Source organism: Pipistrellus kuhlii, unplaced genomic scaffold (genome assembly GCF_014108245.1).
Source record: "Pipistrellus kuhlii isolate mPipKuh1 unplaced genomic scaffold, mPipKuh1.p scaffold_m20_p_15, whole genome shotgun sequence".
NCBI classification, from domain to species: domain Eukaryota; kingdom Metazoa; phylum Chordata; class Mammalia; order Chiroptera; family Vespertilionidae; genus Pipistrellus; species Pipistrellus kuhlii.
In genome coordinates this window covers 47,233,868-47,258,450 of record NW_023425460.1, presented here as the reverse complement: position 1 = coordinate 47,258,450, position 24,583 = coordinate 47,233,868, and the positions used below count along the sequence as shown (strand labels likewise).

The window sequence follows — 24,583 nt, the reverse complement described above, 5'->3', positions numbered from 1 at the left end:
CCTCGGACATGTGTGTACAATGAAATGCATGTGTTTATCTCATTGTCCTTAACCACCTGCTTCTGTCACAAAACACTCACTGACATGAAGGCAACAAGAGCACAGACACAGCGTGTGTCATCCCAGCCACGTTTCCACACACGTCACGTGACGTGTCCCACGCGAGATGCCCAGGCTGGGCCTCCTCCTCCTCACCTGCCCCTTCCCCCCCCACCCCCCCAGGAAAGCCTCGGCTCCCTCAGCTTCTCCAACGCCATCCGCGGCCACGTCGCCCTGCGGCACCGGGTGCCCCAGCTGACACTCACCTGCTCCGTGGACGCCCCGTCGGCAGGCGAGCCTGTCCCCGGCGCCGCCTACGAAGTGTCCGTGGCCTTCCTGCAGCTGCCCGTGGCCCCGCCTGCGGGGAGCGCGGGGCCGGAGGACGGGGGCCCCAGGGAGGAGGTGATCCTGCAGGCCACGCTCCGCACCCCGGACCCCGGCCTGAGGCTCTCCGTGGACACCTGCGTGGCTTCCCCGGACCCCCGTGACTTTGCCACCGTCACACACGACCTGATCCGGCAAGGGTAAGGAGCGGGCTCCGGGCGGACGGCGGCTTCCCGCGGCCCCTGGGGAGGGGCCTTCGGGTCAGAAACACCCCCTGGGCAATGGCTGGCCCCAGGAGCACGCTGTGTTTTGAAATGATAGACTCTTTTTAATTTTTTTTATTACTTTTTAAAAATATATTTTATTGATTTTTTACAGAGAGGAAGGGAGAGAGATAGTTAGAAACATCGATGAGAGAGAAACCTCCATCAGCTGCCTCCTGGACACCTCCTACCGGAGATGTGCCCGCAACCAAGGTACATGCCCTTAACTGGAATCGAACCCGGGACCTTTTAGTCCACAGGCTGACGCTCTATCCACTGAGCCAAACCGGTTTCAGCGACCCTTTTAAAAAAAAATATTTGTATTGATTTCCAAGAGGAAGGGAGAGAGGGAGAGAGAAACATCAATGAGAGAGAATCATTGGTCAGCTGCCTCCTGTATACCCCCCCTGCTGGGGATGGAGCCCCCAACCCGGGCCTGTGCCCTGGCCGGGAATTGAACCGGGACCTCCTGGTTCCTAGGTTGATGCTCCACCCCTGAGCCACGCTGGCCAGGCGGTAAACATTTTCTCACAGAACGAAGACGGGTGGTGGGAAGGCTCCGTCTGGATGCGGAGGTCGGGGCCCAGCCTGGTTGCGGGAGCCGGGGTGGCTCACCGGTGCCATCCGTCCGCTAACCCTCCGGGGCGGGCCCTCCCCCCCAGGTGCGTCTCAGACGACACCTACGTCAGCCTCCCCTCGCGCCAGAGGAACACGGCCCAGTTCAAGTTCAACGCCTTCAGCGTCCTCCCCGGCCACGAGGTGGTCTACCTGCGGTGCGAGGTCGCCGTGTGCAGGGCGGGCGACCCCTCCTCCCGCTGCTCGCGGGGCTGTGCCGGGCGGGGCCGGGGCCCGAGGGCTGTGGGCCCCGTGGCGGCCGCGGGGGAGCCGGCTGGGCCTCTCCGGGTGCTGGGGCCACTGGAGATCCGCAGAGGAACATACCAGGTCAAGATCGAGGTGTGATTTCTCCAGTTCCCCCACAATCCTGTGCTCCTCCTCAGTAAAGCGATGCGTTTGGCACATCAGGTGGTTGCGTTTTCAAACTCTTCGCTCTCGAGCGCCTGATCATTGTCTGCAGCTGCTCGGCTTTGGGGCGATGGGTGTGAGCACAGCAGCTGTGGCCGCCTGTTCTCGGCCATCCTCTCTGTGAGCGTGCTCTCCTCGGCCTCGCCCGGAGACCGTGGCCATGGCACCCCGCGAAAACACTTCCCAGGCGCCTGTAGGCCTGGCCCGCAGTGGGCACACAGCTCTGCCTGGCCCCGACTGGGAATGGGGCCGGTGCCCTGTGACGTGTTCAGATATTGGGGAGGGGGGGGGGGAGTAACAGCATTGACCCTAACACCTTCACTGCCCTTCTCTAAACACCAGAGCCTGTGAGGGTCCAAAGAATCAAGTTAGTGGGCGGGAATGGCACCTGAGCCAACTTGGGGTCCAGCTGGGTCCCTTGGTTGCTGCCAGGGTGCTGACCACGAGGGAGAGGAGGGGTGACAAAGGACGGGGGCAGGGGGAGGAGAAAGAGGTTCAGCGTCCACTAATTTCTAGCTGGCCATGTCCATAGAACCTGAAGCAGGTGAATTCAAGTCCCCGGCACTGTGTTTGGCAGGTGAGAGAACGGAATCCTGGTCTCCAAGGTGAGACTGGTGCTGTAGTGGGAGGTGTAGCACCTGTGACATCAGGAAGTCGTGCTTAAGAGGAGCGTGCGGCTGCCCTCTTGCATCCATCCATCCATCCATTCATTCATCATCCATCCATCCATCCATCCATTCATCCATCCATTCACCCATTCATTCATCCATCCATCCATCCATCCATCCATCCATTCACCCATTCATTCATCCATCCATCCATCCATCCATCCATCCATCCATCCATTCACCCATTCATTCATCCATCCATTCATCCATCCGTCCATCCATCCATCCATTCATTCATCCATCCATCCATCCATCCATTCATCCATTTATCCATCCAACCATCCATCCTCCATCATCCATCCATTAATCATTCATCCATCCATCCATCCATTCATTCATCCGTTCATCCATCCATCCATTTGTTTGTCCATGTATCCATCCACCCATTAATCATCCATCCATCCATCCATCCATCCATCCGATCATCAATCCATTCTACTCTCACTCTCCTTACTGAGTAGTTGCCAAGTTGCAAAGTGGGTAATACACAGTTTTAAGAACATCTGCAGCTAATATCAAAAGCATCGCTGGGGCCGGAGAGGGTTGGTTCAATACTGCATTTACTCAAAAGCCCATAAATACGTTACACGGTACATAATATACACAATACAAACCCGACTGGAACAACAAAACATTCTACTAAGAAAGAAAGATCGCCCCGGAGGGCCCGTGCCCCGAGTCAGAGGCCCTCGTTCACATCACAGAGGCATGGCGGCAGGGAGTCGAAGTCGGTGAACAAGGGGCACTCCTCGCAGAACTGGAGGTTGGGGTAGCAGCTGGCGGTGACGGACGAGGCCGTGATCTTGTCCTGATTGACCATGGACGGGTGGTTTTTTAAGGCCAAACAAAAAGGCGGTTTCGAAGTCCTTAAGGAGAGACGGACACACGGGCGGTTAGAAACCTCCGGCCGGCCGTGGCCGTGTCGGAACCGCAGGTCCGAGGCCCCGCTGCGAGGACAGCGCTGCCCTGGCCCCGGCTCCGGGTCGCGTGCTCCGAGCCGCCAGCAGCCAGGTCAGACCGGCCCAGAGGGGCCCCGGGAGCTGAGGCCCCAACTGCGGAGCCCGGGTGGGGCCGGCGCCCCTCAGCGGCCCCGGGCTCTGGAGCTGACCTAGTGCACGGCCTTCCTACAACGGAGCGCCCTCATTTGAAGGGTCCTCTCCCCCAACGGAGTGACCTGAGCTCCCCTCCCTTTCCTGTCCCCTGGCTGTTCGACAGCGCCGCCCCCCACTCCTCCAGGCACCTCCCTGTCCCAAGGCCACGGGCACTGCAGGACGGAACCCCAGGAGCTCTGAGCTCAGGCAGGGGAGACAACCGAGCCCGGCCTCTGGGGAAACTGAGGCAGAGGCCCGCGCCTGCTCCGGGACACAGGCAGGGCCGGCCAGGGTGAGTCCCTGCGGAGGGCAGCTCCCCGAGGCCCCGGGCAGCGGGCAGCGCTGACCCTAGCCGCCCGCCAGGCAGCTCCCTGTGAGCTCCCGGCCCAGCCCCGCGGGAAAGCGGCCAGGACTCCGTGCTCCCCTGCCTCAGCCTCCTCCCAGCTGCCCCGCGCCTGACCCCCAGGTGCCCGTGAGGGGGGGCACTCTTCCACGTCACTTACTTCAATGCCTTGGCCACTTTGAAGTAAAGACAGCTGGTGACACATATCAGCGCCAGCAGGGCCACCAGGATCCCGGCGCCGATGCTGATCATGACGATGGAGTTGATCTGAGAAAGCTTACCTGGAGGAGACGGGCAGGTGGGCAGTGAACAGGCTCCCCCCCTCCCCCTCCCCCCTCCCCCCACAGTCCGGCAGCCCCTCTGGGCGTCCTCCTGGGAAGGAAGAGTGAACCCCAAACCACAGAGCCTTCTGCGGGGAAACATGGCCGAGGGGCCAGGGAGGCCTGGGGGACACACGTGCAGCACCCAGAGGAAAGGAGGGAGGGAGGGGGGAGGGGGGGAGGGGGGAGGGAGAGGGGGGAGAGGGAGGGAGGGAGGGTGGAGGGAGGGAGGGAGGGGGGAGGTAGAGAGGGAAGGAAAGATGGAGGGAGGGAGGGTGTTGAGAGGGAGGGAGTGGGGGAGAAGGGGGGAAAGAAGGAAGAATGGAAGGGAGGGAGGGAGGGATGGAGAGAGGGAGGAGGGAGGGAGGGAGGGGGAAGGAAGGAGGAAGGAAGGGAGGGAGGGAGGGATGGAGAGAGGGAGGGGGGAAGGAAGGAAGGAAGGAAGGAAGGAAGGAAGGAAGGAAGGAAGGAAGGAAGGAAGGAAGGGAGGGAGGGAGGAAGGGAGGATTCGCCCTCCTTCTCACAGGAGGAACCGGAGCTAAGGGAGGAACAAAGGTGAGCAGGTGCTTTACTCCCAACACCTGGGCCTAAGACGCGCTCAGAGTCAGAGAGACAGCCGCTCACTGTACGTGAGACGTAAGCATCTCCTGTGGAAGGACGAGGAGAATCGCTTTTCAAACTGTTACATCCGACAAGATGGAGAACACACCATCCTTCTGTGATCGTGTTTTAGGAGAGAGGTTTCCCTTCTCCCCCGACACCTGCCTGTCCCCCCCCACCCCCCCCAGGCAGCCAGCTTGTCTGGCCTGAGCCTCGGGCTCCCCAGACCCGGCACCGGAGGGCGGAGAGAACAGCACCCGCCGGAGCCACGTACTGTCTGTGCCGTCTGAGTCGCCCCTGCAGGGTGGGTGCCAACAGAGAAGGAAGCACACGGCTAACACGGACTTCAGGGCCCAGCACATCTCGTGGGGAATGCCTCAAGCCCCTCCGCTGAGAAAGGAGCCTCTGACTGTCCTCGGGGGCGGCTCAGGGGTCCGTCTGGAGCGCTCGCGGCCCCACCGGAGCAGCAGAATGGACAGCCGCTGTCCCGCTCGCCCTCCATGCTCACTGGGCCGAGGCTGTGTGACATCACACTGGAGGCAGCCTCGCCCCCAGTTCCAAATTCCGCTGTGAGCACCCTGGGAACCTGATCGCCAATCACCACCGTGGGTCACTCCACCTCCCCTTCCAGGCACTGGGCCCCTCGGAGAGCCTTTTAAGGTTTGACTGTTGGTCAAAAGCAAATTTGTGTTCCGAATGAAATACAAGAACAGCCCTGACCGGGGTGGCTCAGTGGATAGAGCGTCCGCCTGAGGACTCAAGGGTCCCAGGTTTGATTCCGGTCAAGGGCATGTACCTTGGTTGCGGGCACATCCCCATGGGGGGTGTGCAGGAGGCAGCTGATCGATGATTCTCTCTCATCGATGTTTCTGTCTACTCCTCTCCGTAAAAAAAAAAAAAAAAAAAAAAAAAAAAAAAAAAAAAAAAAAAAAAAAAAAAAAAAAAAATTAATAAAATGTATTTTTTTAAAAAGAAATGCCAGGTGAACCGTGAGGAGACTAGTACCTAAAAGCTCAGTGAGGAAGGCGGGCCGGGCGTGGTTTGGGCCACGAAAGGAAGCAGTACATCATCGGAGCCGTTTACCAGGATCGCACACAGCTCACTGCTTCCGAGGACCACTTTGTGGCTAAGACACAAAGGTTTGAAAAAGCAGCTGGAGAGGACACCGGCTCTAACACAGGCTTCTCTGATTTCCTGGTCCCTGCACTCAGTTGGTTAAATTAGAGGAGGGAATTGCTTTAATTCCAGAGGCCATTCCTTGCTGGTCTGGCCAAACCCTGAATGAGGCCATGAAAAGCAGAGGAGATAGCAACAAAAATAGTGGCGTAAGCCGAAACCAGTTTGGCTCAGTGGATAGAGCGTTGGCCTGTGGACTGAAAAGTCCCAGGTTCGATTCCGGTCAAGGGCATGTACCTTGGTTGCGGGCACATCCCCAGTAGGGGGTGTGCAGGAGGCAGCTCATCGATGTTTCTAACATTCTATCCCTCTCTCTTTCTGTAAAAAACCAATAAAATATATTTAAGAAAAAAAATAGTGGTGTAAGCCCGGCCAGTGTGCTCAGTGGTTAAGCATCAACCTATGAACCAGGAGGTCAGGGTTCGATGCCCGGTCAGGGCATAGGCCCGAGTTGTGGGCTGACAAGCAAGAATGCCAATGTGGCTCCGTAGGCAAATCCTTGGTGCCTGCTACGCAGTAGGCGTGCGATTCTGGGGCCGAGCCTGGGGGTCGGGGGGACTGTCCTCCGGGAACGAGGCCCAGGCAGCGCTTCCTCCCTGGCGTCTTTAACAACGAACCCGTCTGCCCTGCTGGCTCCTCACACAAACCCACGAGGCCCGCTGAGTGTCCCCGGAGGCCGGGGCGCTGGAGCAGGGAGGGAGAGGAGTTCAGGTCTGTCCACCCTGTGTCTCCCCCTAAACCACCTCGGCAATGTGTGCTCGGGGGACCCGTCAGTGTGAGCAGAAACCCGCTGGGCTGCGGTGTCTGAGGCAGGGCAGGGGCGGTCCTTAAGGCTGTGGGTGACAGCGCAGGGAGGGAAGGGAGGAGGTACCGGAGGGGGGAGGGGGCGGGGGCGGGGGGAATGCTCAGGTTTCCCTCACCTACAGTGGTGCAGATGGTCCTTCTGCAGCACTCAGCTCCGACCAACACCTGGCAGAGCGGTGGGTCTCGTTTATGAGTATCTCCCATGAAGGTAAGTTCCAAGTTACCACATTCTCGCTTTCATGGATTATCTTTTTGGTGCTTATCAAAAAATGTCACTGCCGCCCTAACCAGTTTGGCTCGATGGATAGAGCTTTGACTGAAGGGTCCCAGGTTCAATTCTGGTCAAGACCATGTACCTTGGTTGTGGGCACATCCCCAAAAGGGAGTGGGCAGGAGGCAGCTGATGTTTCTCTCTTCATCCATGTTTCTAACCCTCTATCCCTCTCCCTTCCTCTCTGTAAAAAAAATATTTTTAAAAAATGTCATTGCCAAATCCAAGGTCACACAAATTCTCTATTTTCTTCTTTGTTTTATATTTTACATTTAGGTCTATACGTCATGTTCCTTTAATTTTTGTATAAAGCATAAGGTATATGATGACTTTGTTTAAAAAGTTCCCCTCTATTCCTAATTTGCTATCTTATCTTGAATGGATATTAAATTTTGTCAACTTTGGGTGGTGAATACACAATATAATTTACAGATTGTGTAGTACTGTAGGTCTGAAAGCTATATAATATCATTAACCAACGTTCTCCCCCCCAATAATTTCAATAAAACAAAAATAAAAGATGCCAACGAGAAAGAAATTTTTTCATAATTTCACATTTACTGAAGTACATTAGAAATCATGTAAATATAACCTCCTATAGCGAGTGAACACTGCAATTATCAAAAACTAAAACTACACTTTAACTGCAATGCTATTTCACTAACAGGAAATAAAAGATACCACGGAGATACCTGCACCCAGCATTCCAGGTTACACTCCCCGCCTCTGGCCCCAGAAGCATGTGGGGGAGTGGAGGGAGGCAGCAGAGTTTGGCAGGGATGGCGCCTCTTCAGCTGGGAGCGGGGCTCCGGGCTGAGCGTCCCCCTGGAACCGGGAGGTCCAGCTCCATGGGGTCCGGGCTGGGCCCGCTGAGGCTCCATCCCGGCGAGGGGCGTGCAGGAGGCAGCTGGTCGGTGCTTCTCCCTCACCCCTGAGGCCTCTCCGCCCTCTCTGGGGTCCATGTGTGTGTAAAGCAGAAGCCGCTCTCCCTCCCCGCCTGGAAGGACCGGGACACCCGTCCGCCCCTCCTCCCTGCACCTCTCCTGCGGGAGTGAGTCCTCACGGCCGCCCGGCCACCCCCGGCCGCCCGGTCCCCCTCCCCGTCCCGCGAGGCATCCACGTCCCCGGGCAGAGGCCCCTGGGAGCGGCCCCTCCGGCGCCTGGGTGGCCGGTCTCCCCGCGCAGCCGCCCGGGCCTCCCTCTGCCGGGACGGCCAGGCCCAGCCACCAGCCTGCGGGCGGCGCATCGGGAACGGCGGCGGGGGCGGCCGGGTCTGGGCAGCCCACCCCCGGGAGCGCCAGGCGGGTGGCCGGGCTCAGGCTCCCGGGAGGCCGCGGGGCGGGGACGGCCGAGCGGCCAGGGCTCGGGCACCGGGCATCAGCCGGGAGGCCGCAGGCAGAGACGGGGCCGGCGGTGCCATCCCGGCCCCGGGACCGCGGGCTCGGGCAGCCCCGGGGCCTCCGGGGAACGGGACCCGCCGGCAGCAGCGGCCGCGCTGTGGCCTAATCCCCGGGCCCGGGGGCTCCTCCTTCCTCCGGCGGCAGGAGCGCGGGCCCCGCGGCCGGCACTGCGGGCATCCATCGCCGTGACTCCGCCCGGGAGGCCGCGCGGGCAGAGGGGGAGGAGGGAGGACCCGGCCCAGTGCCGCCCGGAAGCCCGCCGCCAGCCGGCGGGGCTGGAGTTCTTCACCCGCGGGCCGCCCCGCCCGCGGCCTCCCCGCGGCCTCCCCGCAGCCCGCCCCGCGCGCCGCCGCCGCCGCCGGCCTCGCCCCGGGGGCCGCCCCGAACCACCTGCTCCCCGCGCGCCTCCCCCGCGCCTGCGCAGAGCGCCCGCGGGAGGCCGAGGAGCGGTCAGTGCGCATGCGCCGCCCTGGAGGTCCGGGGAGCATTGGACCCAGGTCTGAAGCGGGCCGGGACGCGCATGCGCCGCTGCTAAAATCGGTTTCCTCCCTTCAGGTCAAGCCGGAAGTCGAGCCGGAAGTTGCTGGGCGTCGTTTCCCTCCCCTCCCCGACCCTCTGCCCCGCCGGAAACCGGAGCTCCGGAGAGAGGTTCCGGGCCGGCCGGGCCTGGCGGCGGGGCCAATGGACACCGAACCTGAGAACGAGCGGTCGGCCGGACACCCCACGCTGGCCTCCTCCTGGGACGCCACGTGCGGGGCGCTGGGCCGGAGCCTCCGTGTCCGCGGAGCCCAGGACTCAGACTGGGAGGAGCTGCTAGCGCCGCCTGCCTCGGGGTGCGCGGGGCCGGCGGGCGCGGGGGCGGCTCCGTGGCGGCCACGCTCCGGGGAGGTGTGAGGGGACGTGGGGCCGGGAGGGGAGAGCGTCCGACCCAGATACGGGAGCCCAGCCGGGGCCGGGCTGTGCGGGGAGCCGGCCGGACCCGCGAGGGGTGGGGCGGGGGCGGGGCGGGGGCCTGGCCTCGGGGTGGCAGCCGCTCCCCCCTGCCCTCCCTCAGCCCTGCAGGCCCCTGTCCCCGGCCTCAGCCTCTCCCCCCGCGAGCAAAACCCTCCTGTGCCCCAAAGGCGGACACTGTCCCAGCCCTCGGAGCCTCCCTCCTGGAAATCTGGAAAAAGGTCCTCTGTCTTCTGGCCTGTTCTGCTCCCGCTCCTGCACAGAGCATGGCCCTGAGCCTTATGGTAACCGAGAAGTCACTGCAGGAGATGGAGGAAGACGCCCCTGATCCAGGGCGAGAGCAGGAAACCCCTGTCTGAATGCCCGTTCCTCAAAGGAGGGTGTTTCCCCATTGTCTCCTTTCCTCCTGTTTGGTTTAGAGAGAGGATGGCGGGAGGGAGAAGGGGAGGGAGAGTCAAAGAGAAACACGCAGGTGGTTCCCACCCTGACCTGGGCCTAAGTTGAACCTGCAACCAAGGTCCATGCCCTGGACCTGCGACCTCAGTCCCTGCGCTGATGCCGCCGCTGAGGAGCCAGGCCAGGGCTGCACCACACTTTCTCTGAGAATCTGCTGAGCATGTGTTGGCTGCTGGGAAGGTGTGTGACCCCAGAGGCCAATGGAAGTCAGCCCCGGGCCCGATCGGTGGGGCAGCAGCAGGGCCGAGGCCACACTGTGATTCTGTCACTTCCTCCTCAGCCGGGACCTGGTGAGTCTGAAAAGGAGCCCCAAGAGCCCCGATGGAAAGCCCTGCTTCCTCTCCCTGAGCTGCGCCCCGAGTGGAGGTGAAGAGATCGTGTCTGTGGGCATTTTGAGTTCAGCAAGAAACATGGAAGTGTACTTGGGCGAGGAGTACTGCGGCACCAGTAGGGGCGGGAGTGTTGGGAACGTGCTGGACTCCAGGTTTGTGACTCAGCGAGCAGGGTGCTTCTGAGGAGGGTTTCTGTGGTCCCAGCTCTGGCAGCACCTCTTGCTTCTCTGACATCGGCCTCAGACCGGAGTGGGAGGAGCTAGAAACACCAGGAGCCTGGGAGTGCAGGCCGGGGTCCTGGGCACAGTCTGGGTCAGCCCTGTTGCCTTAGCAACTGGAACCTGAGGACTGGTGGGAGGGCGGTGAGCTGGGAGGGTACCAGCCAGCACCTGGAAGAGGTTTCTTCTGATTCCCTTAGCTCACAGGGTCCGTTTCCAATAGTATCTGCCCATCAGCCTGGGGCTTTGAACATGCCTCCTGAAGGAAGCCCTTTGCAGACAGTGCAGGCGCCCAGCACGGCCATCCTGCACGCCTACCCGGGGGCTGTGCTTTTTTATTTCAGAGTGGAAGGGAGTGGGAGAGAGAAGCATCAGTGATGAGAGAGAATCCCTGAGGGACTGCCTCCTCACTGCCCTCTCCCAGCCCATGGAGAAGCACTGTCCTGGAACCCTTATCTCTAAATGTGACCGTGCACAGTGAGCATGTGCCCAGCGGACGTGGCTAGTGGTTGAGCATCGGTCCACCCATAGCTGGGAGGCCACAATTGGGTTCCTGGTCAGGGCACAGGCCTGAGTTGCTGGCTCCATCCCCAGTAGAGGTCAGTCAGGAGGCAGTCCATCAGGGATTCTCTCTCATCATTGATGTTTCTCTCTCTCCCTTCCTCTCGGGAATGCATTTTAAACATTTAAAATAATTTCTCAATTTTAAAGAGTGATAATGTGTGAAAACAAAAAGTCCAGTTTTATTTTTTATTTTCAGCGAACAAGAAAAAATTATTTTATACAAAAATTTTCTAAAACTGGAGCCCGCTGCACATGCTTGTAAAATAAAGGTAAGTCGTGACTAGATCTGAACTAAGTTGGAAACTGCAGTTGTTTTGTTCGGTGCACATGCATGTTATGTGGGGTTAGTAATTCTCGATGTTCTCCCTTAAAACTGGCCCATGTGTTAGCTATGGCCATGCCAGGCTGCGGACTAGGTTAACACAGTTACTGCTGCTGTACTGTCCGGCTTTGAGAAACTCAGTTAAAAATCATTTTTATTTTGTCATAAAAGTTAGGTGCCAAGAAAACCACAAGCAGATGTGGGACCAAAATCCTGAGAGAGAGACCCAGGGAGGGGATTGCAGACCAGGGCAATCACCTAAGTATGTAAAACATAATTTTACATGTGATTGTTTAGTGTGGAAAGAACTTTTTTACCTAAATGGTTGAGTATTTGTCAGACTCTCCCTCCTATTCTAGCGAAACGGAAGCGAACTTGTAGACTATTGATGGCTTCCTGTTACCTAGGTAACAGCAGGAAGAGACCTGCAGTAGGATTATGGCTCCACGTGGTTACATTCCCGAATTTGTGTTTTCTGCAGCTGCTCTCCTTCGGGGAAAAGCCGTGTGTATTCGTCAGCCAGGTGGTGGTGCACGTGCGGCCCAGCCTGGCCAAGCCTCCCGCCAGCTTTGCTGCCCCGGGGCCCAGGGTGGACCTGGAGAGGGTCCACAGCCTGCTGGCGGCCATGGGGTCCACGCTGTCCCCGGGGGCTCAGCAGCTGATGAGTATGGTCAGATTCCAGCAGCAGGTGCGTTTCCCTCCCTGCGTCAAGAAGGCAACATTAAATATGCCAGTGCAGCTTTCCTGGGTGTGCCCGTATCGACTTTAGTATTTTCTGGAGGAAAAACCAGTCAGGTGATAAAAGCCTGGACTGGAGTCCCGTGGCCTCCCTAGCTGTGTGACCTTGGCCCGGTGACCGTGACCTTGGGCCCCTCAGCTTGCTGGTGGCGGTCATTGCAGCTGCCTTTGAGGGAGGGGGTGGGAGTCGGGGACCCAACGGGAGAACGCCCGCCTGATTCTAAATGACTGCCAACTGCGCTCGGTCACTGCCATTGACAGCTCTGTTCCCTGTTCCCTCAGCGCGGCATTCCCCTGGGGGAGCAGCTGCAGGCGGTTTTGGGGAGCGCTGCCTGCCAGCGAGTGCTGGGCCTGCGGGCCTCGGCGCCCTCGGGAGCCTGGTACAGGCCGCCCTGCGCCCCTGCTCCTCTCAGAGCCAGGCCGATGGCGGGACGCGGGACTGAGGACGCGAACGCTCCCGGGGAGGAGAGCGCACGGCCCCCCGCGGGAGGGCCCCCCGCAGCCCTCGGAGGGAGGGACACCGCGCCCCAGAGCCTTCCTCTCCCCGGCGGGGAGCTGGACCTCCAGCCGGCGGCGTCTCTCCTACCAAAGAAGGCGAGTGCCGGCCCCGGGGCCCCCGGCCCCCAGCTGCTGCCCATCCTCCAGGACGTGTGCGGTCAGGTGCGCCATCTCCGCGGGGCCCAGGACGCCACGTGGCCGGGACACGTCCCCACGCCCAGCGAAGGCGGCCTGGCTGCCGGGTGAGTGTCCACGGGGACTCAGCGGAGGGGGCTGACGTGGACACTGACAGGGACACAGCAGGCTGCTGGCTGCAGGCTGGCTGTCTGCGTGGCTGTTTGGTTACCATTTTCGCGTGATGATTGTGTTTGGTCTTTCACTTCGCTCGTAGGATGGGAGAGCAGCCCGCCTGCTCCTACCTGGAGAGGATTCTGTCTAAGAAGCTGGAGCTGATGGAGAGGAGGCTGATGGACCACCTGGAGGAGCGGCTGCGCGCCCTGCAGGAGCACCTCGACCGCCAGGTGGCGCTGCTGGCACGCTCGCTGCTCAGCCCAGGCTCCCCTCCCCTGTCCCCGCCCCCGGGGGTGCAGCTCCCCCACTGTGACTCCAGGGACACACTCTCCAATGGGGAGAGATAGGCGCTCGGGGCGCCGAGCACACACACATTGTGACCTATTTATTGCCACGCAGCCCAAAGCGGGGCAGGTGTTTCTGTCAGTGAGGATCAGCATCCTACTTGCATCAAGTGACCTCAGCGTTCGTCTCCCTGTGCTTGTGACGTGACCCCCGAGCCGCCCCTGAGAGCGGATGACCTTCCTGTGCTTGTGACGTGACCCCGTGACCCCGTGACGTGCCCCTGTGCCTGAGTGTGTGCCTGGTCGGGTCAGGAGTTGTTTGCAGTTGTTCGCTCTGACACAGATCTGTGTCCCCTGGTGGTATTTCCAGTGTTTGGGATGATTAAGGACTTCCTGCAGGGTGTGTGACAGGGTGTGTTTTTGTCTGTGAAAGGCCTTCCTCCCTCGTCTTAGTGGGGAGAGGAACGGTGCTCAGAGGACTTGGTGACGGTTTCTCTGATTCTCTTGCGAAGTCGGACCTCTGTGCCCGCGGACCCGCACTGGTGCTGCCGCCCTGAGCACAGCAGGCGGCTCTGCAGACGGGACACCCTGGCGCCGGCTCCCAGCGTCGCGGTGACGGGCAGGAGGGCCGCCTCGCCCGTGGGGCTGTCGCTGTGGATTTGTGTGGGCCGGGAAGCGGGATGTTGCCTTGTTTATCTGCACCTGCGAACCCTGGCGGCGGAGTGTGGAGGAGACGGCAGGGCTCGGTGCGGCCGCGTGTCAGGAAGCGGAGCTGTGCATGTGCTGAAGGTGCTGTATTTGTATCTGGAATTAAATGCGTCCGTTTTGGAAACCACGTGAATGAGTAGAAGTGCTTTATTTTCCGTGGGTCTCGGCGTGGGAACCCGCTCCCCTTCCTGGTCCTGTGCAGGGGACGCGGGCAGCCGCGTTCACGGCAGGTGTAGCTACAGGTGTGTTTCCTTTGTCCTTCTGGAGAGTTCTGTCCCGTCAGTTCAGTTTTGCAGCCTCCGGTGTGCAGTGTCTTCATTGACGTGGCAGCCAGGCCACCACGCTCAGCGCACGGACCACGGACGCAGTGGATGCCGGTGGTGGAAAGCAGCACTCGCTCCTCCCACACATGTCGGGAAGGAAACAGAGTCGGCAGCAGTGTCAGCATCTCACGGAGCGTTTGCCAGCACGATAGAGCGTGTTGGTGGCTTCCCTGCTGGGCTGTGCAGTCCGCAGGTTAGGACTCGTCTCCGCTGGCAGCAAGCAGCTGGTCCCAGGCCCGGGGGTGAGCCCCGCAGCCCCTACCTGGCCAGGTGTCATCTCTGCCTCGTCCACAGCTCCCCCTGCCTGTGCCTAGGACTCTCCCCTCCCCTTCCCCTCCTGCTGACCTGGACCTGCCCCGCCCCTGCTGTGAGGGCCGGTGCTGCCCGGGAGGGTCCCCTACGGAGACCCTATCCCTCCAGAGCCAGCATCGGGCTCGGGGCCGGGAGAGACAGGCGCCTGGACAGACAGCGGGCCCTCCAGTCAGCACAGGCCACGGCTGGGAATCTGTCCTGAGTCTTGTTGAGTCCAATCGCAGGGTCTCGAGCGCGCCACGCAACCAAATCCCAGCAGGCCTTTCACCGGAACGTTTGTCTCCTCTGGAGACACATTTCCCTGTCACCAAGGCTGCTGGGAAGTTTTCGTCTAAAATCGGCTTTCTGGTGCTTTTGGCTTTCATCCCAAGCACTCAGCACAGTGCTGCCCTCTGTCACAGTCCACGTGCCTTTGAAGTCCTGTCGCCCGCCTGACGCTGCGACGCGACGTCACAAGCCGGTCGCTCGCTCCACGCCCCCAAGTTCAAGTTCATGGATCACTAACGACACCAAACATCCCCAAGGCTGGAGGTTCTTTCAATTCTGCTTTTATTCAAAAGCACACGAACGTCCGGAGGCACATACAAGGGGAACACGATAAACATCTGGGATAAAACATCTGGAAGTAAACAAAAGGCACTCCGCGGGCGCCGTGCGCCGTGTCAGAGCCCCTCGGTCACGTCGCAGAAGCCGGGCGGCAGGGGCTTGGAGTCGGCGCACAGCTGGCACTGGTCGAGGATCTGGAGGTCGGGGAGGCAGCTGGCCGTGAGGGATGTGGCCGCCGTGATCTTGTCCCTGGTGACCAGGGATGGGTAACTTTTTAAGACCAGACACACCGGAAGCTTCGGAGCTCTTAAGGAAAGACAGAACACGGGCGGTTAGAAACCTCCGGCCGGCCGTGGCCGCGTCGGAACCGCATGTCCCGGGCCCCGCTGCGAGGACAGCTCTGCCCTGGCCCCGGCTCCGGGTCACCTGCTCCGAGCCGCCAGCAGCCAGGTCAGACCCTGCCCAGAGGGGCCCCCGGGGCTGAGGCCCCAACTGCGGAGCCCGGGTGGGGCGGGCGCCCCTCAGCGGCCCCGGCCTCTGGAGCCTCCCTTCCTACAACCTCCCTGTGAGCTCGAGGCCCAGCCCTTTCCTGCGGGGAAGCGGCCAGGACTCCACGCTCACTCGCCTCTGTCTCCTCCTGCTGCCCCGCGCCTGACTCCCGGGGCGGCCCGGCTCCGGCTGGCCCCGGTGCCTGTTCGAGTGGGCGGCCACCCTTACACGTCACTCACTTCAACATGCCGGTCAGTTTGAAGAGGAGGCTGGTGACACAGAACATCAGCAGGACTATGGCGATCAGCAAGCCAACCCCGATGGCCGTCATAATCTTGATGTCAAGCATCTTACAGGCGCCTGGGCAGAGCAGTGCAGGTGGGACCGTGGCTCCCTGCCCTCAGCCCGGGAAGGAGCGAGCCCCGCCACAGAGCCTCCTGCCCGCAGAACACGGACGGGTCTCCCAGGGCGGCCGAGGGGCCCAGCCGCCCGGCCACGCGGGATAGAGGGTTTGCTCACGGAGGAAAAGGGGCTGAAATGCAAAGGCAGAGGAAGGAAACGGACGGACGGAGGGAAGGGCTTTCTCCCTCTCGCAGGCAGTAACGTGCAGCTGGCGGTGAGTAACAAACAGGCCGCACACAGTTTTACTCCCAAGACCTGGTCTCCTGACATGCCCTCGCTGAGAGTCAGGACTGCCCCTTGCTGCTCGTCAAACTTAAATTGTTCTGAGAACAGAACTAAGGACACGGCTCCTTCCGAAATGCCATGCTTCCCAGTTCAGCACAAGCAACCCCGCTTGTGCTATTTTCTGGAAAAAGGCCTTTACTGTCCTCACAATTGCCGTGCTGCCTCATGGCTTAAGGAGATTCTAGGAGCCCTCGTCATTGGAAGATAGTGGGCCTTTCTGCCATCTTTCCTCCCAAATCTTCCCAGCAAATTCCATTTGGTTGGAATAAGCAATTGGTCTGATTGAACGCTGACATGAGAACTATGACCCAGGAAGAAAGAATAAGCAATATGGTAGCTGCCCAACAGGTGTGGCTCAGCTGCTGAGGGTCATCCTGGATCAGTTCAATGGTTGACTCCAGGTCAGGGATCATTCCTGGGAAGTGGGCTCAATCCCCAGTAGGGGGCAACTGATGGATGACTCTCTCATTGATGTTTCTCTCTCTCCCCCCCTCCCTTCTCAGAAATCAATAAAAAAAAAAACGTATAAAACGACAACATGACTGCCAAACATCCGCAGGTAAGGCTGGCAGCCAACTAGGAAAAAACGTGTATTTAAAGACTGTAGGAAACCGTTATTTGGTCAAACCCATCGTGTGGTACCACACGGGACCTTACGGAGTGAAAGGCCGGAGGGTCGAGCCTGTGCGGAGCGGAGGGAGCTATCGGTTCATCCTGTGGAGTCCGGTCCCAGACTGAAGAGCTCGCGTCGGAGGCCCAGCCATGGCCCGCTCCGCCTTCCGCGCGGGCTGTGACATCGCCGCTCTGCTCGGCTCCACCCGGAGGTTCTGAATTCTGTCCCATTGTACTTGGAGCTTGGCCCCCAGGAAGCAGACATGCTATTTTGATTCACTTAAGTTTTTGCCTTTTCAGATCGTATTTCCCCTTCTTTTCAGAATTTGATTGTTGACCAAAAGCAAGTTTAAGATTTCAATATTACAATTAAAAGACAGAAATGTGGGGAGGCTGAAAACTCTTAATAGTAAAAGCTCAGTGCGAGCCCCAGCAGGTTTGACTGAGTGGTTAGAGCAGGGCGTGGACTGAAGGGTCCAGGTGCGACTGTGTCAAGGGCACGAACCTCGGTGGCAGGCTCACTCCCCAGCCTCAGTTGGCAACCAATCAATATGTCTCGTTCACATCAATGTTTCTCTCTCTCCCCCACCTCCACTTTCTCTAAAAATTATAATCTTTGGAGCCGAAACCGGTTTGGCTCAATGGATAGAGTGTCGGCTTGGGAACTGAAGGGTCCCGGGTTCGATTCTGGTCAAGGGCATGTACCTTGGTTGAGGGCATATCCCCAGTAGGGGGTGTGCAAGAGGCAGCTGATCGATGACTCTCTCCCATCGATGTTCCTAACTTTCTATCCCTCTCCCTTCCTCTCTGTACAAAATCAATAAAATATAATAAAAAATAAAAATAAAAAAATAAAAGATAGTCAATGGACCGCATGTCCAATGGTGATCTATGATAAGAAAGCTGAGAAATTCCTACCATGTCGTGATGATTTATTCACATTTGTGGCGATGCTGGTGTGAACAAACCTGCTTTTCCAGGTGCATAACAGTACAGCACATGCCTGTGCACAGTACATAGTACTTGATAATGAAATGACTATTACTGATTGCTGTATTTATTACATTGTAGTTGTTTGTTTAATACTAGAGGCCTGGTGCATGGAATTCATGCACTGGGGTTCCCTCAGCCTGTCTGCTCCCTCTCACAGTCTGGGACCCCTTGGGGGATGTCTGCCTGCTGGCTTAGGCCCGCTCCCCCTTGGGGGTGGGGCCTAATCCCACAGTCAGACATCCCTCTTGCAGACTGGGGCTCTCCTTCACTCCTTCCCACCCACCCGTGGCGGAGGGAAGAGAGGCTCCCACCACGCCCCGGCGCTCACCAGCCGTGAGCCTGGCTTCTGACCGAGTGGTGCTCCCCTGCGGGAGCACACTGACCACCAGGGGGCAGCTCCTGAATTCAGAATCTGCCCCCTGGTGGTCAGCGCTTGTCATAGCGACTGGTCATTCCACCATTTGGTCGATTTGCACACTATGCTTTTATTATATAGAATTATATAGGATACTTGTTTAATATACTAGACGCCTGGTACACAAAATTCATGCACTTGAGGTACACAAAATTCTACAGCCAGTCTGCACCCTCTAAGTCCAGAGCCCTCAGGGGATGTCCGACTGCCGGCTGTGGAGGTGGGAGAGGCTCCCACCACCACCACTGCACTCACCAGCCGTGACCCTGGCTTCTGGCTGAGCTCCTCACACAGGGGGAGCACACTGACCACCAGGGGGCAGCTCCTGCACTGAGCATCTACTCCCTGGTGGTCAGTGCATGTCATAGCATCCGGTCATTCCACAGTTGGGCCAAAACGGGCTGTCTGGCATCCCACGAGGGGTCCCAGATTGTGAGGGTACAGGCCAGGTTGAGGGACCCCACATGAGCACAATCAGGAGGGAGGTTGGCCAACCGGGCAGGGACTGCGGGAGAACTCCAGGTATGTCTGGCCCATCCTGCTCAGTCCTGATCAGCCTGACCCCAGCAGCAAGCTAACCTACTGGTCAGAGCATCTGTCCCCTGGAAGTCAGTGCATGTCATAGTCAGCAGTTGAGATGCTTTAGCATACATTAGCATACTGTTTAATTGGTTGCATGGCCAACCAGATGACTGGACACTTAGCACATTAGGCTTTTATTATATAGGATTTTTATTGATTTCAGAAGGAAAGGGAGAGGGAGACACAGAAACATCAATGATGAAAATCATTGATCAGCTGCTTCCTGCAAGTCCCACATAGGGGATCAAGCACGCAACCTGGGCATGTGCCCTGATGGGGAATCAAACTGTGCCTTCCTGGGTCCACACTCAACCTCTGAGCCATGCCAGCTGGGCCTATGTGATACTTTTAATCATTATTTTAGAGTGTGCTCTTTCTAAAGAAAGTTTGATACGAAAGAGCAGCCACATTACACCGGCAGCAGCCACTCGTTTGTTGTTTACTGAGTCTCTTGATTGCATCATTTTCTCCCGCTTGGTCTAGTCTCGTGTTGTTTTGAACAGGAACACACTGTGCAGGTGTGTAACAGGCCACAGGCTGGACCACGGAGCCCAGGTGGGCAGCAGGCTGTGCCGTCAGGCGTGTGTAGGTGCACCATCATGTTCACAATTGGACGAAACCACCCAGGGTGCCATTCCTCAGCGTGCAGTGTGCACGACTGTGCTGCCTGAAGATGATGGCCCTCAGCACCAAGACAGGAAAGGGGAGGGGGGAGGAAAGGGGAGGGGGCGGGATTTTCACATTTACTGGGCAGTAACGACGTAGGGAACATCGGCCATTCTTCCTGTTTAAGAAGACAGAACGTAACAGCAGAAAGAGCGGGGAACACAGACACCGACTCGCACAGACCAGGCTGTGTTGGGACATCATGTCCAGAGCACCACCACTTTATTCCCATTTCACTGTGTCCAGAGCAGACGCACTCATTCTCGGATGCAGATAGACTGCCGTCAGCACATGCTGCCACACTCCTCACCCAACACCGAGCACAGGGGCTGGGAGGACCCGGCTTCGGCGCGGCAAGGGGACACAGGATATCCTCTCATTTTGTGTCAGCCACTAACCCGAAATAATTCTAACAAAGCGGCCGTGTAGGTTTTACTTTCCTTCTGCAGCTACAGTAAGAAAGAACGCAAAACCAATGGCCTACTGGACACTAATGTACAAATGCCAAGCACAACTCGTTTCTTACTGAGACAAATAATTAAGAAAATCCCTAACCATTTTCCCCATATCCCTAAAATATAAGTCCTTTATATAAAACACTGCATATTTCAAATACAGTCACAATACATATACTGATGAACTGAACTAGCAATCCTTAAATATTTAAAGTCTTAAACACAGAAGTATGTATACAATTCTGGGAGAGCGACCAACACTGCAAACAACTCCTACCCGATCAGGCACACTCAGGCATGGGGGCACGTCGCAAGCACAGGAAGGTCATCCGCTCTCAGGAGCGGCCCAGGGGTCACATCACGGGGCACGGGGTCACGTCACAAGCACAGGGAGACGAACGCTGAGGTCACTTGATGCAAGTAGGATGCTGATCCTCACTGACAGAAAAACCTGCCCCGCTTTGGGCTGCGTGGCAATAAATAGGTCACAATGTGTGTGTGCTCGGCGCCCCGAGCGCCTATCTCTCCCCATTGGAGAGTGTGTCCCTGGAGTCACAGTGGGGGAGCTGCACCCCCGGGGGCGGGGACAGGGGAGGGGAGCCTGGGCTGTGAAGCGAGCGCGCCAGCAGCGCCACCTGGCGGTCGAGGTGCTCCTGCAGGGCGCGCAGCCGCTCCTCCAGGTGGTCCATCAGCCTCCTCTCCATCAGCTCCAGCTTCTTAGACAGAATCCTCTCCAGGTAGGAGCAGGCGGGCTGCTCTCCCATCCTACGAGCGAAGTGAAAGACCAAACACAACCATCACGCGAAAACGGTAACCAAACAGCCACGCAGACAGCCAGCCTGCAGCCAGCAGCCTGCTGTGTCCCTGTCAGTGTACACGTCAGCCCCCTCCGCCGAGTCCCCGTGGACACTCACCCGGCAGCCAGGCCACCTGCGCTGGGCGTGGGGACGTGTCCCGGCCACGTGGTGTCCTGGGCCCCACGGAGATGGCGCACCTGACCGCACACGTCCTGGAGGATGGGCAGCAGCTGGGGGCCGGGGGCCCCGGGGCCGGCACTCGCCTTCTTTGGTAGGACAGACGCCGCCGGCTGGAGGTCCAGCTCCCCGCCGGGGAGAGGAAGGCTCTGGGGCGCGGTGTCCCTCCCTCCGAGGGCTGCGGGGGGCCCTCCCGCGGGGGGCCGTGCGCTCTCCTCCCCGGGAGCGTTCGCGTCCTCAGTCCCGCGTCCCGCCATCGGCCAGGCTCTGAGAGGAGCAGGGGCGCAGGGCGGCCTGTCCCAGGCTCCCGAGGGCGCCGAGGCCCGCAGGCCCAGCACTCGCTGGCAGGCAGCGCTCCCCAAAACCGCCTGCAGCTGCTCCCCCAGGGGAATGCCGCGCTGAGGGAACAGGGAACAGAGCTGTCAATGGCAGTGACCGAGCGCAGTTGGCAGTCATTTAGAATCAGGCGGGCGTTCTCCCGTTGGGTCCCCGACTCCCACCCCCTCCCTCAAAGGCAGCTGCAATGACCGCCACCAGCAAGCTGAGGGGCCCAAGGTCACGGTCACCGGGCCAAGGTCACACAGCTAGGGAGGCCACGGGACTCCAGTCCAGGCTTTTATCACCTGACTGGTTTTTCCTCCAGAAAATACTAAAGTCGATACGGGCACACCCAGGAAAGCTGCACTGGCATATTTAATGTTGCCTTCTTGACGCAGGGAGGGAAACGCACCTGCTGCTGGAATCTGACCATACTCATCAGCTGCTGAGCCCCCGGGGACAGCGTGGACCCCATGGCCGCCAGCAGGCTGTGGACCCTCTCCAGGTCCACCCTGGGCCCCGGGGCAGCAAAGCTGGCGGGAGGCTTGGCCAGGCTGGGCCGCACGTGCACCACCACCTGGCTGACGAACACACACGGCTTTTCCCCGAAGGAGAGCAGCTGCAGAAAACACAAATTCGGGAATGTAACCACGTGGAGCCATAATCCTACTGCAGGTCTCTTCCTGCTGTTACCTAGATAACTGGAAGCCATCAATAGTCTACAAGTTCGCTTCCGTTTCGCTAGAATAGGAGGGAGAGTCTGACAAATACTCAACCATTTAGGTAAAAAAGTTCTTTCCACACTAAACAATCACATGTAAAATAACGTTTTACATACTTAGGTGATTGCCCTGGTCTGCAATCCCCTCCCTGGGTCTCTCTCTCAGGATTTTGGTCCCACATCTGCTTGTGGTTTTCTTGGCACCTAACTTTTATGACAAAATAAAAATGATTTTTAACTGAGTTTCTCAAAGCCGGACAGTACAGCAGCAGTAACTGTGTTAACCTAGTCCATGGCCTGGCACGGCCATAGCTAACACATGGGCCAGTTTTAAGGGAGAACATCGAGAATTACTAACCCCACATAACATGCATGTGCACCGAACAAAACAACTGCAGTTTCCAACTTAGTTCAGATCTAGTCACGACTTACCTTTATTTTACAAGCATGTGCAGCGGGCTCCAGTTTTAGAAAATTTTTGTATAAAATAATTTTTTCTTGTTCGCTGAAAATAAAAAATAAAACTGGACTTCTTGTTTTCACACATTATCACTCTTTAAAATTGAGAAATTATTTTAAATGTTTAAAATGTATTCCCGATAGGAAGTGAGAGAATCCCTGATGGACTGCCTCCTGACTGCCCTCTACTGGGGATGGAGCCAGCAACTCAGGCCTGTGCCCTGACCAGGAACCCAACTGTGGCCTCCCAGCCATGGGTGGACCGATGCTCAACCACTAGCCACGTCCGCTGGGCACATGCTCACTGTGCACGGTCACATTTAGAGATAAGGGTTCCAGGACAGTGCTTCTCCATGTGCTGGGAGAGGGCAGTGAGGAGGCAGTCCCTCAGGGATTCTCTCTCATCACTGATGCTTCTCTCTCCCACTCCCTTCCTCTCTGAAATAAAAAAGCACAGCCCCCAGGTAGGCGTGCAGGATGGCCGTGCTGGGAGCCCGCACTGTCTGCAAAGGGCTTCCTTCAGGAGGCATGTTCAAAGCCCCAGGCTGATGGGCAGATACTGTTGGAAACGGACCCTGTGAGCTAAGGGAATCAGAAGAAACCTCTGCCAGGCGCTGGCTGGGACCCTCCCAGCTCACCCCCCTCCCATCAGTCCTCAGGTTCCAGTTGCTAAGGCAACAGGGCTGACCCAGACTGTGCCCAGGACCCCGGCCTGCACTCCCAGGCTGCTGGTGTGTTTCTAGCTCCTCCCACTCCGGTCTGAGGCCGATGTCAGAGAAGCAAGAGGTGCTGCCAGAGCTGGGACCACAGAAACCCTCCTCAGAAGCACCCTGCACGCTGAGTCACAAACCTGGAGTCCAGCACGTTCCCAACACTCCCGCCCCTACTGGTGCCGCAGTACTCCTCACCCAAGTACACTTCCATGTTTCTTGCTGAACTCAAAATGCCCACAGACACGATCTCTTCACCTCCACTCGGGGCGCAGCTCAGGGAGAGGAAGCAGGGCTTTCCATCGGGGCTCTTGGGGCTCCTTTTCAGACTCACCAGGTCCTGGCTGAGGAGGAAGTGACAGAATCACAGTGTGGCCTCGGCCCTGCTGCTGCCCCACCGATCGGGCCCGGGGCTGACTTCCATTGGCCTCTGGGGTCACACACCTTCCCAGCAGCCAACACATGCTCAGCAGATTCTCAGAGTAAGTGTGGTGCAGCCCTGGCCTGGCTCCTCAGCGGCGGCATCAGTGCAGGGACTGAGGTCACAGGTCCAGGGCATGGACCTTGGTTGCAGGTTCAACTTAGGCCCAGGTCAGGGTGGGAACGTGAGGCAACCACCTGCGTGTTTCTCTTTGACTCTCCCTCCCCTTCTCCCTCCCGCCATCCTCTCTCTCAAAACCAAACAGGAGGAAAGGAGACAATGGGGAAACACCCTCCTTTGAGGAACGGGCATTCGGACAGGGGTTTCCTGCTCTCGCCCTGGATCAGGGGCGTCTTCCTCCATCTCCTGCAGTGACTTCTCGGTTACCATAAGGCTCAGGGCCATGCTCTGTGCAGGAGCGGGAGCAGAACAGGCCAGAAGACAGAGGACCTTTTTCCAGATTTCCAGGAGGGAGGCTCCGAGGGCTGGGACAGTGTCCGCCTCTGGGGCACAGGAGGGTTTTGCTCGCGGGGGAGAGGCTGAGGCCGGGGACAGGGGCCTGCAGGGCTGAGGGAGGGCAGGGGGGAGCGGCTGCCACCCCGAGGCCAGGCCCCCGCCCCCGCCCCGCGCCCGGCGCCCCGCCCCCGCCCCACCCCTCGCGGGTCCGGCCGGCTCCCCGCACAGCCCGGCCCCGGCTGGGCTCCCGTACCTGGGTCGGACGCTCTCCCCTCCCGGCCCCACGTCCCCTCACACCTCCCCGGAGCGTGGCCGCCACGGAGCCGCCCCCGCGCACCCCGAGGCAGGCGGCGCCAGCAGCTCCTCCCAGTCCGAGTCCTGGGCTCCGCGGACACGGAGGCTCCGGCCCAGCGCCCCGCACGCGGCGTCCCAGGAGGAGGCCAGCGTGGGGTGTCCGGCCGACCGCTCGTCCTCCGGTTCGGTGTCCATTGGCCCCGCCGCCAGGCCCGGCCGGCCCGGAACCTCTCTCCGGAGCTCCGGTTTCCGGCGGGGCCGAGGGTCGGGGAACGACGACGAGCAACTTCCGGTTGTGCCAGTGGCTACTCAGCAGCTGCGGCCTCGGGCTCCGCGGGGGCGAGAGCGAGTCCGGCGGCGGCGCGGGCGGCGGCCCACGCGCGGCGGAAGGCGGGGCTGGCCGTGCGCTGCGCTCCGGCCTGTCAGTCAGGTCAGGGCCGCGCCGACCCCCTGACGTGAGGTCACC

At 59.1% G+C, this 24,583-nt stretch overlaps 5 protein-coding genes across 8 annotated transcripts in view; 2 read left to right on the top strand and 3 right to left on the bottom strand.

Annotated features, from left to right (window-relative positions):
• LOC118719050 (putative DMBT1-like protein) overlaps positions 1–1,611 on the top strand; it is a 36,059-nt gene extending 34,448 nt beyond the window's left edge. The window contains exons 22-23 of the mRNA XM_045582223.1: positions 223–563; positions 1,289–1,611. Of these exons, the coding sequence (XP_045438179.1) occupies positions 223–563; positions 1,289–1,586 (639 nt within the window). The 3' untranslated portion in view covers positions 1,587–1,611. The remainder of the gene's footprint in view (positions 1–222; positions 564–1,288) is intronic.
• Positions 1,612–2,864: 1,253 nt separating this feature from the next.
• LOC118719616 (protein FAM24A) lies at positions 2,865–5,439 on the bottom strand. Its single transcript, XM_036439372.2, has 3 exons — positions 4,955–5,439; positions 3,912–4,032; positions 2,865–3,183 (listed from the first exon to the last, which is right to left on the bottom strand). The coding sequence occupies exons 1-3, from the start codon at positions 5,031–5,033 to the stop codon at positions 2,997–2,999; spliced, it is 387 nt and encodes a 128-aa protein (XP_036295265.2). The 5' UTR covers positions 5,034–5,439; the 3' UTR covers positions 2,865–2,996.
• A 3,502-nt stretch (positions 5,440–8,941) lies between these two features.
• On the top strand, positions 8,942–13,813 carry LOC118719610 (ATPase PAAT-like). 2 transcript variants are annotated; one of them, XM_036439360.2, is made up of 6 exons: positions 8,942–9,155; positions 10,010–10,213; positions 11,040–11,112; positions 11,647–11,853; positions 12,165–12,643; positions 12,793–13,813. In XM_036439360.2, the coding sequence occupies exons 1-6, from the start codon at positions 9,004–9,006 to the stop codon at positions 13,037–13,039; spliced, it is 1,362 nt and encodes a 453-aa protein (XP_036295253.1). In that variant the 5' UTR covers positions 8,942–9,003; the 3' UTR covers positions 13,040–13,813. The 2 variants fall into 2 exon arrangements, with proteins under 2 accessions (XP_036295253.1, XP_036295254.1); XM_036439361.2 differs by having other exon boundaries at positions 8,955–9,155; positions 12,186–12,643.
• Positions 10,341–24,428, bottom strand: CUNH10orf88 (chromosome unknown C10orf88 homolog). Of its 3 annotated transcripts, XR_006741749.1 has the most exons (7): positions 24,161–24,428; positions 23,087–23,290; positions 22,210–22,282; positions 21,469–21,675; positions 20,679–21,136; positions 20,054–20,529; positions 10,341–10,358 (listed from the first exon to the last, which is right to left on the bottom strand). XR_006741749.1 is itself a non-coding variant. In XM_045582207.1 (6 exons), exons 1-6 carry the CDS (start codon positions 24,310–24,312, stop codon positions 20,283–20,285), a joined length of 1,263 nt encoding a protein of 420 aa, XP_045438163.1. In that variant the 5' UTR covers positions 24,313–24,428; the 3' UTR covers positions 19,867–20,282. The 3 variants fall into 3 exon arrangements, 2 of the variants coding, with proteins under 2 accessions (XP_045438163.1, XP_036295255.1); XM_045582207.1 differs by lacking the exon at positions 10,341–10,358 and having other exon boundaries at positions 19,867–20,529; positions 23,205–23,290; positions 24,121–24,428; XM_036439362.2 differs by lacking the exon at positions 10,341–10,358 and having other exon boundaries at positions 19,867–20,529.
• LOC118719615 (protein FAM24A-like) lies at positions 14,855–17,176 on the bottom strand. Its single transcript, XM_036439370.2, has 2 exons — positions 15,594–17,176; positions 14,855–15,171 (listed from the first exon to the last, which is right to left on the bottom strand). The coding sequence occupies exons 1-2, from the start codon at positions 15,701–15,703 to the stop codon at positions 14,982–14,984; spliced, it is 300 nt and encodes a 99-aa protein (XP_036295263.1). The 5' UTR covers positions 15,704–17,176; the 3' UTR covers positions 14,855–14,981.
• Positions 24,429–24,583: the final 155 nt, after the last annotated feature.

What these genes read in the sequence shown, in the direction of transcription:
- LOC118719616 (XM_036439372.2), bottom strand. Translation starts at nt 5,033, where the DNA reads ATGTGCTGGGCCCTGAAGTCCGTGTTAGCCGTGTGCTTCCTTCTCTGT. An exon ending in CTGCAGGGGCGACTCAGACG is followed by an intron (nt 4,033 to 4,954) that starts GCACAGACAGTA and finishes CGTCTCCTCCAG; the next exon opens with GTAAGCTTTCTCAGATCAAC. An exon ending in AAAGTGGCCAAGGCATTGAA is followed by an intron (nt 3,184 to 3,911) that starts GTAAGTGACGTG and finishes TCTCTCCTTAAG; the next exon opens with GACTTCGAAACCGCCTTTTT.
- LOC118719610 (XM_036439360.2), top strand. Translation starts at nt 9,004, where the DNA reads ATGGACACCGAACCTGAGAACGAGCGGTCGGCCGGACACCCCACGCTG. An exon ending in GGGAACGTGCTGGACTCCAG is followed by an intron (nt 10,214 to 11,039) that starts GTTTGTGACTCA and finishes TTTTATTTTCAG; the next exon opens with CGAACAAGAAAAAATTATTT. An exon ending in GAAGGCGGCCTGGCTGCCGG is followed by an intron (nt 12,644 to 12,792) that starts GTGAGTGTCCAC and finishes CTTCGCTCGTAG; the next exon opens with GATGGGAGAGCAGCCCGCCT.
- LOC118719615 (XM_036439370.2), bottom strand. Translation starts at nt 15,703, where the DNA reads ATGCTTGACATCAAGATTATGACGGCCATCGGGGTTGGCTTGCTGATC. An exon ending in AAACTGACCGGCATGTTGAA is followed by an intron (nt 15,172 to 15,593) that starts GTGAGTGACGTG and finishes TCTTTCCTTAAG; the next exon opens with AGCTCCGAAGCTTCCGGTGT.
- CUNH10orf88 (XM_036439362.2), bottom strand. Translation starts at nt 24,312, where the DNA reads ATGGACACCGAACCGGAGGACGAGCGGTCGGCCGGACACCCCACGCTG. An exon ending in CTGGCGCCGCCTGCCTCGGG is followed by an intron (nt 23,291 to 24,160) that starts GTGCGCGGGGGC and finishes CTTCCTCCTCAG; the next exon opens with CCAGGACCTGGTGAGTCTGA. An exon ending in GGGAACGTGCTGGACTCCAG is followed by an intron (nt 22,283 to 23,086) that starts GTTTGTGACTCA and finishes TTTTATTTTCAG; the next exon opens with CGAACAAGAAAAAATTATTT.